Source organism: Microplitis mediator, chromosome 8, assembly GCF_029852145.1.
Source record: "Microplitis mediator isolate UGA2020A chromosome 8, iyMicMedi2.1, whole genome shotgun sequence".
Taxonomy (NCBI): domain Eukaryota; kingdom Metazoa; phylum Arthropoda; class Insecta; order Hymenoptera; family Braconidae; genus Microplitis; species Microplitis mediator.
In genome coordinates this window covers 7,851,189-7,865,020 of record NC_079976.1, presented here as the reverse complement: position 1 = coordinate 7,865,020, position 13,832 = coordinate 7,851,189, and the positions used below count along the sequence as shown (strand labels likewise).

The 13,832-nt window shown below is 30.8% G+C and overlaps 2 protein-coding genes across 7 annotated transcripts in view; both read left to right on the top strand.

The window, feature by feature from the left end:
* LOC130673528 (protein bric-a-brac 1-like) overlaps positions 1 to 13,832 on the top strand; it is a 261,506-nt gene that overhangs the window by 59,141 nt on the left and 188,533 nt on the right. For all 5 annotated transcript variants that reach the window (XM_057478550.1, XM_057478554.1, XM_057478555.1 and 2 more), the window contains one exon: positions 4,815 to 4,924. The gene's annotated coding sequence lies outside the window, so the exon portion shown is untranslated. The remainder of the gene's footprint in view (positions 1 to 4,814; positions 4,925 to 13,832) is intronic.
* Positions 10,286 to 12,010, top strand: LOC130673530 (uncharacterized). Of its 2 annotated transcripts, XM_057478561.1 has the most exons (3): positions 10,286 to 11,122; positions 11,205 to 11,415; positions 11,780 to 12,010. In XM_057478561.1, exons 1-3 carry the CDS (start codon positions 11,101 to 11,103, stop codon positions 11,781 to 11,783), a joined length of 237 nt encoding a protein of 78 aa, XP_057334544.1. In that variant the 5' UTR covers positions 10,286 to 11,100; the 3' UTR covers positions 11,784 to 12,010. The 2 variants fall into 2 exon arrangements, with proteins under 2 accessions (XP_057334544.1, XP_057334543.1); XM_057478560.1 differs by having other exon boundaries at positions 10,286 to 11,415.

Genomic DNA, 13,832 nt, shown 5'->3' with positions numbered 1-13,832 from the left:
TTTGATCTTTTATCAGCATTATTGACTTATAGTTAAACACTCCATGTGTAAATTATGATTAAGAAGAGTCTATAGTAATCTTTGTCGAAGTTTTTCTCTCAAACAAAACCTCTAATCGTAGAAATAAGATCGACGCTCGATGCATTATTCGATAATCTAACAATCTACCTTCTCATTTTTCAAAAATGTTCATTTGTTTAAGAGAAAAACGCGGACAAAGTTTCCATTTACAGCGCGAGTGCAACAAGGATAGTATCGTTCGTCGACGAGTGTCATAAAAAAAAAAGTTTAGACCCCCCTTAAGGTAGTTGTCGTGTTATAGGTCTCATTGGTAGAATTTTATGAAATTGAATTGTAATATTAAGATAAATGTCCTGAATATAATTTCAAAAAATCAGAATTTTTGATCGATTAACCTAAAAATAAGTGGTATTTTCTGATATATTTCAAATAGCTGTTGGTAGAATCTTTCCAAAAACCAAAAAAATCTAGAAAAAACAGTTAAAAATAAAAATATAAATAACTTTGTTACCATTTAGTAACAAGGTTATAAATATTCAAAGGTATCTGTCTCATAATTTCGAAATGAGCACAAGTCAGTAAACTATATACATCGAAAAAAAAGGTAATACCTTCCATTCTACCGAAGTAGCTATGCCTATATTTACATTTGAAAGAATCTCATTCTTTTTTGGTAACTTTTCCTATTCGAGTAACCATTTTTTTCTGAGATGGTAATCATTACTATTCCAGGTGGCAAATTTTAAAAATTCTTCAGATATAGGAAACATTACTGTCTACATGGTAACCATTACTATCGGCAATAAGTGAATATAACCATACGAGAAATTAATAGTTAATACATAAGCATGATAATAATTATCACATACAATATGATAATCATTCCCTATTTCAAGATGGTATTAGTTATCATTTTTTTTCCAGCGTTATGAAGTGAAAGAGCAAACAATAGCAGAAAAGAGATTGGACGATAGCACAAACTAGAGGTAGCACGAGAACTACTATAATTTACTTATTTTGTGACATTTCACCTTCTAATTTTTCGATAATTATTTCATGATCTCTTATTTCGTATCTCTAAATTTTCAACCGTCGGATTCTGAGCTTCTTTTTTAGACAACGTTTGCAAATGAGCTTTCAGAACAATTTAAAGTGGCTCCAGATCTAAACTCTTGGTCTTTCACAATTCGATTTTTTCTTTCAGTTCTTCAATTTATTCGAATAATTCATCAGCTGTTAGTTTTGTGCAGCTATCATTTCAAGCTGGTGCATCAGCCACTTTGTAGGAGTTAAAAATTTTCCTAATGTAGGTATTATTCTTTCATTAAGCTGTAATTAACCTTTTTCCGAAGTGATACGTCGCTTTTTATAAACTTCCTTTTTCGAACAAATCTTAATAATCGGAATTAAAATACACTGAGAAAAAAAAATACTTTTATCAAGAAAATTTACTTGATACAAGAACATAAATTCTTGATAATTTTCAAGAATATATAATTTTGTCTCAAGAATTCGTAAAATTGAAGGAAACAATTTTTATTTAATTCAAGTAAAGCTATTCTTTTGTTTACCCACAATATAATATCAAATGCATATAATAACAAAAATAAATTTGATGCTCTTTTCTCAAGAAATTGATAATTAACAATAATAAAATAAATATTTTGAACGGATTTCTTGAACCAAGAAATTCTTGTTTGGAAAATAGTATTTTTTTTTCTCAGTGTACATTAAGTTAATTTTCGATGTGTATTGAATTAATTTTTCCCAGGCGCGACATTTGACCGGTGAACCCAAGACTTTATCAAAATAAATAATAAATTTTATTTCTTTACTTACGAACAAAAGATTTTTTCTCAAGAGTTGTGAACTTTGAGTTAAAATCGGGTCATTGCCACAATTGTCACGATAACTTTCAACGAAACATTCTCTCTATGTTGTGAAATAAAGTTTCAAACAATAAAGATAATCTTTTCATTATTTTCGAAGACAATACATAAGTTTGATTCTATATAATTGAGAAAATTATCGGGATTATTTGGATGTTCAATTTTTGAGTTGGAAAAAAAAAAAATAAATAAATAATAAAAAGAACTCCCATAATATGATTGTAGTTATTTGCAATTTAGTAAAAAATCTGAAAAATTATCTTTTTTCTAACGATTTTTAATATCCAGTCAATAGAACAAAATTTTTTTGAGTATAATTTAGTGTTTTTTAAATTTTGAATTGCATTCCATTTTAATTAATTAGAAAAAAAATTCATAGTAAAATCTCTTTAGATTTTGCAAATTTTCGATGAAGTTTTTAGTAAATTTAGAAGTTAATTTCTTAAAAAAAATTGTTCTTTAAATAAAAAACAATTAGCCAACGCATTAATAGCCGTCGACACTTTTGTAATCTTTGATTATTGATAAAAATTGAGGAGCTATTGTTTACAAACAATGGAATTAGTATTTGATAAAATTTATTGATTTGACAGTGGGCTTTTAAAGGAAGAAAATAATGAATAAAAATTAATTTAAAAAAAAATGAAAATTAATGATGTGTATCGATGAGTTCGCGTTTAATTGAAGGAAGAACATCAATAGTGTAGTATAGAGTAAAGGGGTTTCCATAGGTGGAAAAAATGTTAAAAATGTTAGACCGGAAGCCGCACCGAGGCATCGGCGTAACGTTATATTTCGATCTCCCATTCACGGGGCCGCTCCGTTTAGTTTCGATTTGCCGCTTCGTTACGAGCTAGAGATTTACACGATGAGATAGGATTGTTACGCGAACGTCCAGACGTTTTCTCTCTCCTTTCCCTCCCTACTGCCTTCTTCCCATCCTTTACTATCTTCATCTCTTTGTCTCTTGCTTTCTCCCCTCATGCTTTCCTAACTTGTATCCTTTTCCTATCATTTTTTTATCTTTATAACTTATTCTTACATACCACATTACACTGTACAGTAGCGTTAAGTCTGCAGTCAACACTTCTTCCCTTACACTGCTATATAAAATCTCTTTCGTCACACAAATAAAACTCCATTTTTCAGAAAAAGTCTCTGATTCATTTTTTTTATTTTTAACTTCTCGTTAAGGATTTACATTAAAGACAATTTTTGTTTTCCATCGAATTTCGAAAATCAAATTTTCGTTAATTCTCAACTTTCTGAGACCCCTGAAAGTTATTTTGAATATTTTTTCCAGCTTGAAAATGATCAGAATTCATGAAAATTTAAGCGCAATAAGACTAGTAGATTTCGATGTATTCAATGAATGAAATTTTTCTACAGGTTGATTCCTAATTTTTATTTACTTGAAAACTCTGTCGAATTCAGTAAGATCCAAATCTGTTGATTCGTTCGAGGGATTTCACTGTCGAAAAGTATCAAAAATAAAAATTTTCTTCATTTTTCTTGAATAACTTGTAGTATACACATTTTGATTTTCCAAAAATCTTAATATGTCTTCATCTCTGTACCATCTTTTGACCACCGCGAAATTTATTTCAAGTGGTTCATTAGTTTAAGAAATATCATCAACAAAAAATTTGGAAAATTGCTCTTTTCTAAGTTTTAGCGGCAAATTTGAAAACTCCAGATTCAAAACTCATTCAACTTTTCGTATTTCAGATTTTTTTTACATCAAATCATTCAATTCTCAACAATTTCCTCTCAAAAATCGTAACAAGTGTTTATAAGGAAAAAAGTCGAACGGTAAATTTTCAATAAATGAAATTTATTTTTATTTTTCGTACTCTCTTGCTTTTATACTTTAGCTTGAGTAATAAGTTAGCAATAATATTTTCACAATATCTCTCTTCCATGAATTGGATGTTATTTCATTATATTTTATTGCTTCTTATATCAGTAAAGCTACGCTTTACTCATGAATCTACGGTTAAAGTGGTCTATAAGGATGAGAGTCGCAACCCTCGTTTTATCATCTTGCGACTTCCGTCGAGGAAATTTACTTGAAGAACTCATTATTGAATGGTTTATTCTACTTTAACCGCTTGTTAATTTAACTCACCTGTTACTAACTTAAACCGCTAGTTTTTTTTTTTTTTTTTTTTTTTTTTTTTTTCGAACTTAGGATTTAATAAATATAAGAAAAATTAATTGCAATAATATTTCATTATGATTTCTAATTATACTTTTTTTTCATTTGAAAAATTTGAAATTAATTATTGAAAATTTTTAAAAATATTAAATTTTATTTACGACTGTGTCTATTATAAAAAAAAAAAAGTTTTCAAATTAAAAAAAATTATTATTCTTTAAAAGAGATTTGATTTTTTTCAACAAATTTATTATAAAATATTTATATGAATTATGTATAGAAGTTAAAATAAAAAGAAAATTTAATTTAAAACAAATAAAAGTGAAAAAACTTTTCATTTTATAAAGTAATCACAGATTTACTGTGGGGTGATATGGATAAAAAAAGTAATATTACAATAAAAAATACTTTTCCGTATATATTTCTTGAAATAGTAGGCAGTTAATTCGAGTCAATAGTTGACGCTTTGGAGTCGTTGTTATACGAGCTAAAATGAAAGATTCATTTGGTCGGAAATGTATCCTCAGTAAAGGATTACGAGCCACTTATTTTTCCACTCGTTTTCCGGCGGGCGTTTAGAGTCGCGCGAATGAGACGGTTGTAAAGGATATTTTTTTTTATTCAATTTTCACCTCGCTTGTGATCTTTATTCACTGATATTTTTTTTAGTTTATACTGCCGGATATATATAAAAAAATAACTACATTTTTTACGATTATTTATTTTTGGTTTTTTTATTTTTTCAGAAGTTTAAGTACCGATGGATATTCTTCGAGTGTTTGGGGTATTCAAGGTGAAAGTTAAGACCGAGTTAACATTATAAAGCAGAGATTAAATAATGGATTATAATGAATAAGTGAGTATTTAGTATTGAAAAATTAAAAAAAAATTAATCTATAAAACTTTTAATGAAGTAGTAGCTTATGAAAGTTTATTTGATTCAATAAATAATTTATTTTTCAATCATTAACTTTATAGGGGAAACCGGGGGTTGACTGACCCCCCAAAAAATTAAAATAAAAATTGTTTCTATAGTCTTCATTTATGAGTTTGATGTAATTTACAAATTTCCTGTTCAGTAAAAAGAAAATTTTCCAAAATTTTTTTGTAAGCGATTATAAACACAACAGAGTATTTTGGGTAAACTTTCAAAAAAAAATCTGAAGACCGCCTGACCCTGTGGGCCAGCTCCAATACTTCCCGCTGTTTACGAGCTCAGGGAGCTCGGGAACATTATTACTTGTAAATTTTTGATCTCTTGGAGCTCAAAAATTTGTTAGGCCGGTAAAAGATAGCTTAACTGAAAATTTATAATTTTTATCTGACGATATCTTTGGATGGAATGGACCGATTTGAACGTTCTTGGTGGCAATCGAAAGGGCTTAACAAGACTTAAAACTGATTACATTTTAAGGCGAATCGGGCAAGTGGTCCATAAGTTATACGCAAAAAACCAAAAACAAAAAAACTTTTTAATTTTTATTCTTCGTATATAACTCGTAAACTACATGACCGATCTACCCTAAAATCTAATCAATTCTAAGTTTTGGTGAGCCCTTTCGATTGCCATCAAGTACGTTCAAATCGGTTGATTCGTTCACAGAAAAAACAGATATCTTGAGTCAAGAAAATATTTTTGAAGACAAACGTTTTCGGGAACCAAGTCAAGATTTTCTTGAGCCAAGAGAATTCGTCTTGGTTGGAGAAGATTTCTACTTTATCTGAGAAAATTTAGGTCTCCAAAAAAATTTTCTTGAATCAAGAATATTTACCTTCAGTCGAGAATTTTTTTTTTTGTGTGTTCCAAAGATATCGTCGGACAAAAAAAGTTTACACACACACACACACGGACAGACGGACGTCCATCCGGGAATAGTCAGAATAGATTCCTAAGACCTCAAAACCTCGACATCTGATGAAAACTCGATTTTCGAAAATCGGACCGAAACCAATAGCTTCCCTTTTTTTGAAAATTTGCAATTTTCTTAGCGGGAAGTTAATAAAGTTTTTTTTATTTAACACATCAGTAAAATCTATTATCTAGATTGCATCTATATGTCGTGCCCCGGTCTTCTCTACGAGTGTGTGCATTACACTGTAAGAAATTTTCGGAGTGACCGCGAATTAAATGCACTGCGGATGATTTTTTTATCTATTTAATTTCCGAGGAGTAAAATTTACTCCAAAGGGGAATATATTTTAACATGAAAACTTCGGACTAGAGTGAATACTTATAGAGGGTGTGCCGTCAACTGATCCCAACAATTTTGTGCCATTGACGTCTGATCCCATCAATATTCGATTGAAAATGATGAAGGTTTTGAAGATGATGATTATGAAAGTTATGAAAATCTTGATGAAACTGATGAATTAGAAAATTAGTTGCCAGTTGGACCAGTTGTAAGTTGGATCTAGTCTGTGGGATCAATCGTCGTGTGATCACTTGTCTGGGATCAGTTGTCATAGAACCCTTATAGAGGGCGCATAGCACCAAATTTAAAAATACCCAAAATCAGGACTGCACTACTATATATTCTATATATATATCATAAAATTCATACATAATTTTATAATTTTTTCGATGCTTTTGCACACAACAAACTATTGATCTTTTATAAAGTAAACTTTCGTAAAATGATTAAATTGCGAACTATAGTTGATCCCTAAGTTTGTTAAGAGGGTGAAAAAAAGTTTCGCATAATCACAAGGAAAAAACTTATATAAAAAAAACAACAAAGAGAAGAAAAAATAAAAATCGTAATTTATAAAACCGTAAAAATTTTCTACGCTTAAAAACTATTTATTATTTACTGAACTTAGTCAAACACGCATGATCAATTTTAGTTTTCTCTAAAACGCAGTTACATTTACGATAAAACTTTATCATACGAATAAAATTATTATATATACGTACGTTGTATTTTTATATTACTTTGTTGGGAATATAATTCTTTATTCTCAAAATAAATTAATATATATTTCTTTTCATAAATAATAATGTACAAGAATTTATGTTAAAAAAAAAATCAAATAAAAAAGTCATATATATATATATATATATATATAAGATGTTTATGACTATCTCGCGACAATTTAAATGGTTATGACCTACTCGAGCACGACGAGAACGACGAAATGATTTCGTCACGCGTTAAGTCGCGCGAATTAAATTTGCCTCGGTCGCTTTCGCGAATTAACTTCAGTCGCCCACGAAATGCGCGCGTCCATATAGGCTTTATAGTTAACTCTCGAACATTTTACTCTTCCGCGATGCAATGAGGGAAAACTAAGACATACATATGTATACATACATTCATGTAGACATATACATACCCATTGGAATAAAGCTTCACTTAATTGTTATATGTACAAGCACGATGAGGGTGGAATGAACCACTCTATCCTCATACAAATCGATAACCGTGTAGAACTCAAGTATTTTACTTCCGTTTTTCTTCCATAATTCTTTTTAAATTCTTTAATTTACATACCGAAATAATTGTCGAGAAAATCGAAAAAATATAATTAACAGTAAAGTGTAATATCACATTGACGTTCTAATTAGCAAATTGTCGAACTTAATATTTTTTAGTAGGTGATTTTGTGCAATTTTCAGATACTGATAGTCAGAAAAAATATTATTTGAGTAACCTAGACAAAAACATTATACATAGACTAGATATGGAATTGATTTTTAGATGAAATAAAATTTTTAAATTGTTTTTTTTTTTCAAATAAATGGAGGATTTTCTGAAATCGAGTTAGACAATTTGCTAATTAGAACGTCATGGATAAAAATGGGGCTATAAAGTGGACAATTATAATAGTAGGCAATTCGTAATATACAATTGTTACTAAAAAAATTTGTATATTTAGTAAAAAGTTATTTTTCCATAATCAATTATGATTTCAATTGAAAATTTCCTCGGTAGGAATTTCTAACGCTGACAAAATCGGCCCAGTCTTGGGCAGTTGGTCATTTCCAAGACCTTGAGAACTGACCATTGGCCTACGCCTGGCTTTTTTTTTATTTTATCACCGATTTTCGTTCGCTTGACCGTCCAATAATCTTATTAATTTTTTTTCAGGTAATCTTAGATTTGTTTTTTCCAAATAAACAAAAAAAATCCTGACCGGTCAATTTTTCCTCTAAAAAAATCCTTGAATAAACTATTTCCGGATAACAGCCCTTGTGTATCTAGCAGATGATAAGAGTAAAAAAATAGAGATACCAGAATATTTTGAATCAATTGACCGTTCTGGATATTTTTCCCGAAATATTTCATTCTACGATATTTTTATTAAAATATTTTTATTCGCCAAGTTTTTACCCTAATAAATTGGCCTAAAACGAAAAAATCTTTCACTGATAGTAAATATTATTATTTTTATTATAAATAAAAAATAATGATATAAATATATTTAATAGTGTTAATTAAAATCCACGGCGAATCTTGTTAAATCTTTTAGTACATGACTAATACAACATACATATATCCACGTAGTAGCGTACTATACGCATTATAGGGTTTCAGATCAGCAGACTGCACTAACTATAATCAGTGCTGGGCGTTGTAGCGTGTTTCTCGGATATAGGTTTGCTTCAGGTTCCCCTGGAGGCTTGGGGCTGGTCGTGGAAGGGTACTTGAGTCTTCAATATACACATACACACGCACATATATATAGACATTTGAGTGTATATTTATTCGAGAGAGTGAGAAAGATAGTTTGAGGGCGACAAACCATGAGAGAGTTCGTCCGTTAGCCATATATGTGGTTCTCGAGAATTTCCTAGCGGTCTCTGGATCGTTCCAACAACTAGGTACTACGTGTGTGGTCGTTGTTTCGCCCTCTCGGTGTCTCCTCGTGTGCTACCACAACCCTCATCGTCGTACTCGTCCAGTGCGGACGTTAATCCTCTTAAGCGTTAAGTGGCGCGCCTAAATATCAATCACGGCACACGTATCGAATCTCTGGTCGAGTAGAATTCAAATGAGACTAAAAAATATAAAGCTAAACAAAAATTGTAAAAAAGAAATGGACGTTCGGCATCCGGTATGGAAGAAGATCTCTAATTATTTATTTATTTCGAAGTTATGAGATAAAATTAAATTGAAAATCAATTTTCTTGACGTATTTCATGAATTTTGAGTTTGAAAACTTGAAAAGCAGTTGACCGATTTGGCTAATCTTCGAACTTAACCGAGATAATTATTAATGAAATAAGTGTACCAAGTTTCGTTAAAATATTTTTATCATTGTAGTCGCTATCGTCGCACAATGCGCATTATTTTACACATAGTTAAAAATTTTGTGTTAAATTCAACACAAATCGTGTGTTGCAAACGTCCTACACAAATTTTTGTGTTAATTCAACACATTGCGTTTGTATTGATCTTTAACACAAATTTTATGTTAAATAAAATTGAACACATAAAATCTGTTCTTTTAACAGAATATTTGTGAACATTTAACAGAACATTTGTGTAAATTTAACACATTTTTCGTGTTAAAAATCAACTAATAAACATAAGCACATAACCTAACCAACTCAAGTAGACTGATCTACCCTTAGTAGAACTTATGTCAATTTAGCGAACAATTAAACCGGGTCAAAAAGATATGAAAGTTATCTAAATTTAATTGTAAAATGTATATATTTAATTGCAAATAAATTATTATCCAAATCTCCCGGCAGACAATGCTGCTACAATGCTTTGCTTGGTTATAGTAATGAAGAATCGCGCGGAAACGTTTAGTCAAACAACACAAATTTTGTGTTAATTTTCGAACAACACAAGAAATGTGTTACATTATAGATTTTCTCATCATTTAACATAAAAAATCTGTTAAAGTAAAATAACACAAACGGTTTGTGTTGAATTAAGGGGTTAGGGGTAGTCAGAATTTTCAAAAAATCGATTTTTTTTTTTTTGCATTTTCTTAAAGTATAATATTTTAAAAATATTGTGTGAAAATTTGAAGTGAATCCGACAAATTCTTTTCGAGTTATTTAACAATGACCAAAGGACGCTCGGGTGCTACGTGGCATTCGAGAGCAGGTAGCTAGAAACAGCTGCAAGCAACCGACCTTTCGGGTTTCATTGTCATGAATATCTCCCCATTTTAATGTATTTATTATTATATATATATATATATATATATATATATATATATATATATATATATATATATATATATATATATATAGGATATATAAATATATATATCCTTCTATATATATATATATCCTTCTACATATATTCACAATTTGTAGGTAGTACAAGAACTGAAAAATAATTTTTGGTTGCCAGTATACCTGTAGTCGTTGCACTGATCAGTCGATAGTTTTGTGATAAATTATTTCTCAAGTGAATTAAATTATTAACCATGGGACGTGATTCTAGAAAGGTTTCAAGAGAACTTCGGAGTTCTGAAAAAATTAATAAGTCGCGTTCAGTCAAAAGAAAGAATGTTTTTAATCCGAAAACAGCCGAACGTGATGAAAGTATTCAGAGTACATCTTCTAAAAAATTAAAACAAAACACTGAAGATGATGTACCTGAAGACAGCAGTACTGAATTTCGAATAATAAATTTTATTCAGGTATTCACTGCAATTTCTGCTCTTATAAAATGTAAAAAATGTGATGGAAATGTAGTGTTTCAAACAGCAAGTACACGTGGGCTGGGATTCAAAATTGTAGTTGCATGTAATAACTGTGGAAATGAATATATTCCTTCCTGTTGAAAATATGAAATCTGCTATAATGGCAACCTTTTATCACTACGGCTCGAGTGATGAAAAACCGAATCATGATATGTGTCCAAAAGGCGAAGAATCTTGGTGCTCTTACCAGCGCGCTGAAGCAAGAGGAGAGCTTGATACCTTTTCTCACGATTATTCTCCTTTACCTTCTGATGTTTTAAAAGCTATCAAGCCTATATACGAAGATCTTAGTAATGAAAATTTACTTTCAAGATGTGTAGGTGGATTCAATCAGAATAATAATGAAAGCTTTAACCAACTAGTATGGAAAATATGCCCAAAAACGGTAAATACTAGTTTTACTATCGTACAAATAGCTGCATACGTTGCTATGTGTATATTTAATGAGGGTATAAATTCATTATTAGTCTTGATGAATACACTAGGACTTAATTGTGGGCCTAATTCTCATCGGTATGCAGAAAGAATGGATGCTGCACGTATCAAAGTAGCAGATAAGCGCGCTAATGATAACACCCGAGAAGGTCGATTGCAACGTAGGCACCAGCAAATCGATATTTTGGAAGCTGCTATGTCGGCTGAAGAGCTATTATATGGTCCAGGAATAGATGACTCAGTGTAAGTTATTAAATAATTCTTATAATTCGACATAAATCCATAGCAAAACTTTAAATGCGTTTTTCTCAAAACTATGTTTTCTGAACTGGTGATCACTGTAACTTAAAAACTGCTCGGTAGATTTCAATAAAATTTATTGTACTTTTGAAATACATTAAAAACTCGTGCCTGATCGAAGGATTTTTTTTTTTTTCAAAAATTTCGATTTTTTTTTAACAATAAACTGTCGGTTTTTTTCTCGAAAATTTGAAAAAAATTTCCTGAGGCCGCCATTTTGTTAATTTCGAAAAAAAAAAAAAAAGCTTCGATCAGGCACAAGATTATCTATTAATAAAACTAATTTTTCTTGTCCGATTGATTTTAGATGAATCTCCAAGGACTTATGATGATCACCGCAAAGGACTTCGGGAGGAACGGGCTCTACAAAAACAGCGATAACTTTTTGAATTATTAATTTTTTTTTTTGAAATTTTCGTGAAGTCAAATCGAAACGTGTTCTAATAAAGCTATGTTTTTATTTTTGTCAAATAAAGTAATTAACTACAAAAAAAAAATTATTGAAAATCATCATTTTTTCATACCCCTGAGTACCCCTAACCCCTTAACAGATTTCTGTGTTCAAAATCAAGACAAAAAATTTAAACAAATAATTTTTTAACACAAATACACAACATTTCTAACTGTGCATATATACACTGAGAAAAAAGGATTTCTTGGCACAAGAAATATTTTGCATCATAAAATGCAAACAAAAAATTCCTTTGCCCTTAAAAAATTTTTGTCTTCAATTCGTAATGCGAAAAATTTTTTGGGGCAAGTAAAAATTTTTTCCATTAAGAAATTTTCTTTTTCTGTGTATATTACATATGTACATACTCATACATACCTCAACTTTTGAACCAATGGTATTTTTGGAACCTACTCGACGAATTATGAGTGACTATGTCAAAATTCTTTGAACATCCCATCATAAGGACGAATGGAATAGATAAATTTTTATGAAATCTACTAAAAAATATATTTATATATAGAAAGTATCGATATATACTTGAATGAAACTGCCCTAAATTCATAGCTACCACAAAATTAATTTTCCCAGAGCATCAAAAAGTAATATGATCATGATAAAATGATATTATTATTTTGATTACTATGACTCACGATATATAGAACTCGCGTTAATTGTTTATGATAGTTAGTTATGATAGCGTATGTTTCCAGATGTAAAACAAAGGCTTCTCCCTCTCCAGTGGGGTGAAGATACAGTAGAAACCAGCGTACATATAATAGTTAAGGATGATGGTATTGGTATTGCATTGAAACTAAACTGTCGTTTAGTATTACAGTGTATAAGTGGGAGGTTGTGAGTTTGTCGAGGTGACATAGAGTAAGGAGTCAAGAGACTAGGTGAGGTTGTCTCCGTTTCTACGTTGCATTAGCTGATATCGACAAGGGCACCCTTTCGGCATCACTAGAGTGGTACACAGAACCGACTAGACTCTCTCTCTCTTGCTCTCGTGTTTAGTTGGTTGGTAGGTTGGTTATAGAGCAGTCGTAGAACAAGAGTACAGTACAAGCGCGGGAGAGCTGGCTACGAACCGGGTACGTATTGTCGTCGGTTACAAATCAAATACCCGATATCATTGTTCACTATGGCCTGCCAGTAGTTCACCCTTACTCCTACCGCACTCCTCCTACTCACCCTTATTCACCACCAATACTACTAACACGAGTTACGTTAACCCGACCTCCACCCGAGGGCTTCAACTCGGGCTAATAACTACTACCACATACCGCAAAACCTTCTCTATTCATATGTTTCTATGTTTCTTCCTCACTATATTCATCTATTTATATGTATCTATGTATACAGTTGCAAATTTTGTGTTGAATTTAACACAAGTTGTCTGTTCCGAGTGGTCTACTCTAATTTTTGTGTTAATTCTATATACATTGCGTTTGAGTTGATCGCGGATACAAATTTTATGTTGGATAATTGAACATAGAATCTGTTGTCTTGACATTTTTTTGTGTAAATTTAACAGATTTTTACCCGAGTCAAAATTTAAATCGTAGATTGAACGTACAAGACGTTGAAAACGTAAATTCAACATTTGAAGACGTAAATAGTCGTAAAACGTATTTTAGACGTAGATGACGTACGAAAATGTAAATAAGACTTGCGTAATCGTAAATCATAGATACAACCTTTCAAAATTCGCAATAAAACAATTAAACTATGTCGGAAACATTTAATTGCCAAAAGACATGCCTAGCAGCTAGAAGACAAGAAATAAAAATTCTTAGCAGCTGTTGAAAAATATTTTGGGCCTTGCAGGAGATAACTCTACTGATGCCCAGTTTCTCGAGCTTTTTTGGGTCTTACGGACTACCTAGAAGCTTGTAGACAAAAATGT

Bases quoted from the DNA above. Each gene is read 5' to 3' on its own strand.
- LOC130673530 (XM_057478560.1), top strand. From the start codon at position 10,796: ATGAATATATTCCTTCCTGTTGAAAATATGAAATCTGCTATAATGGCA.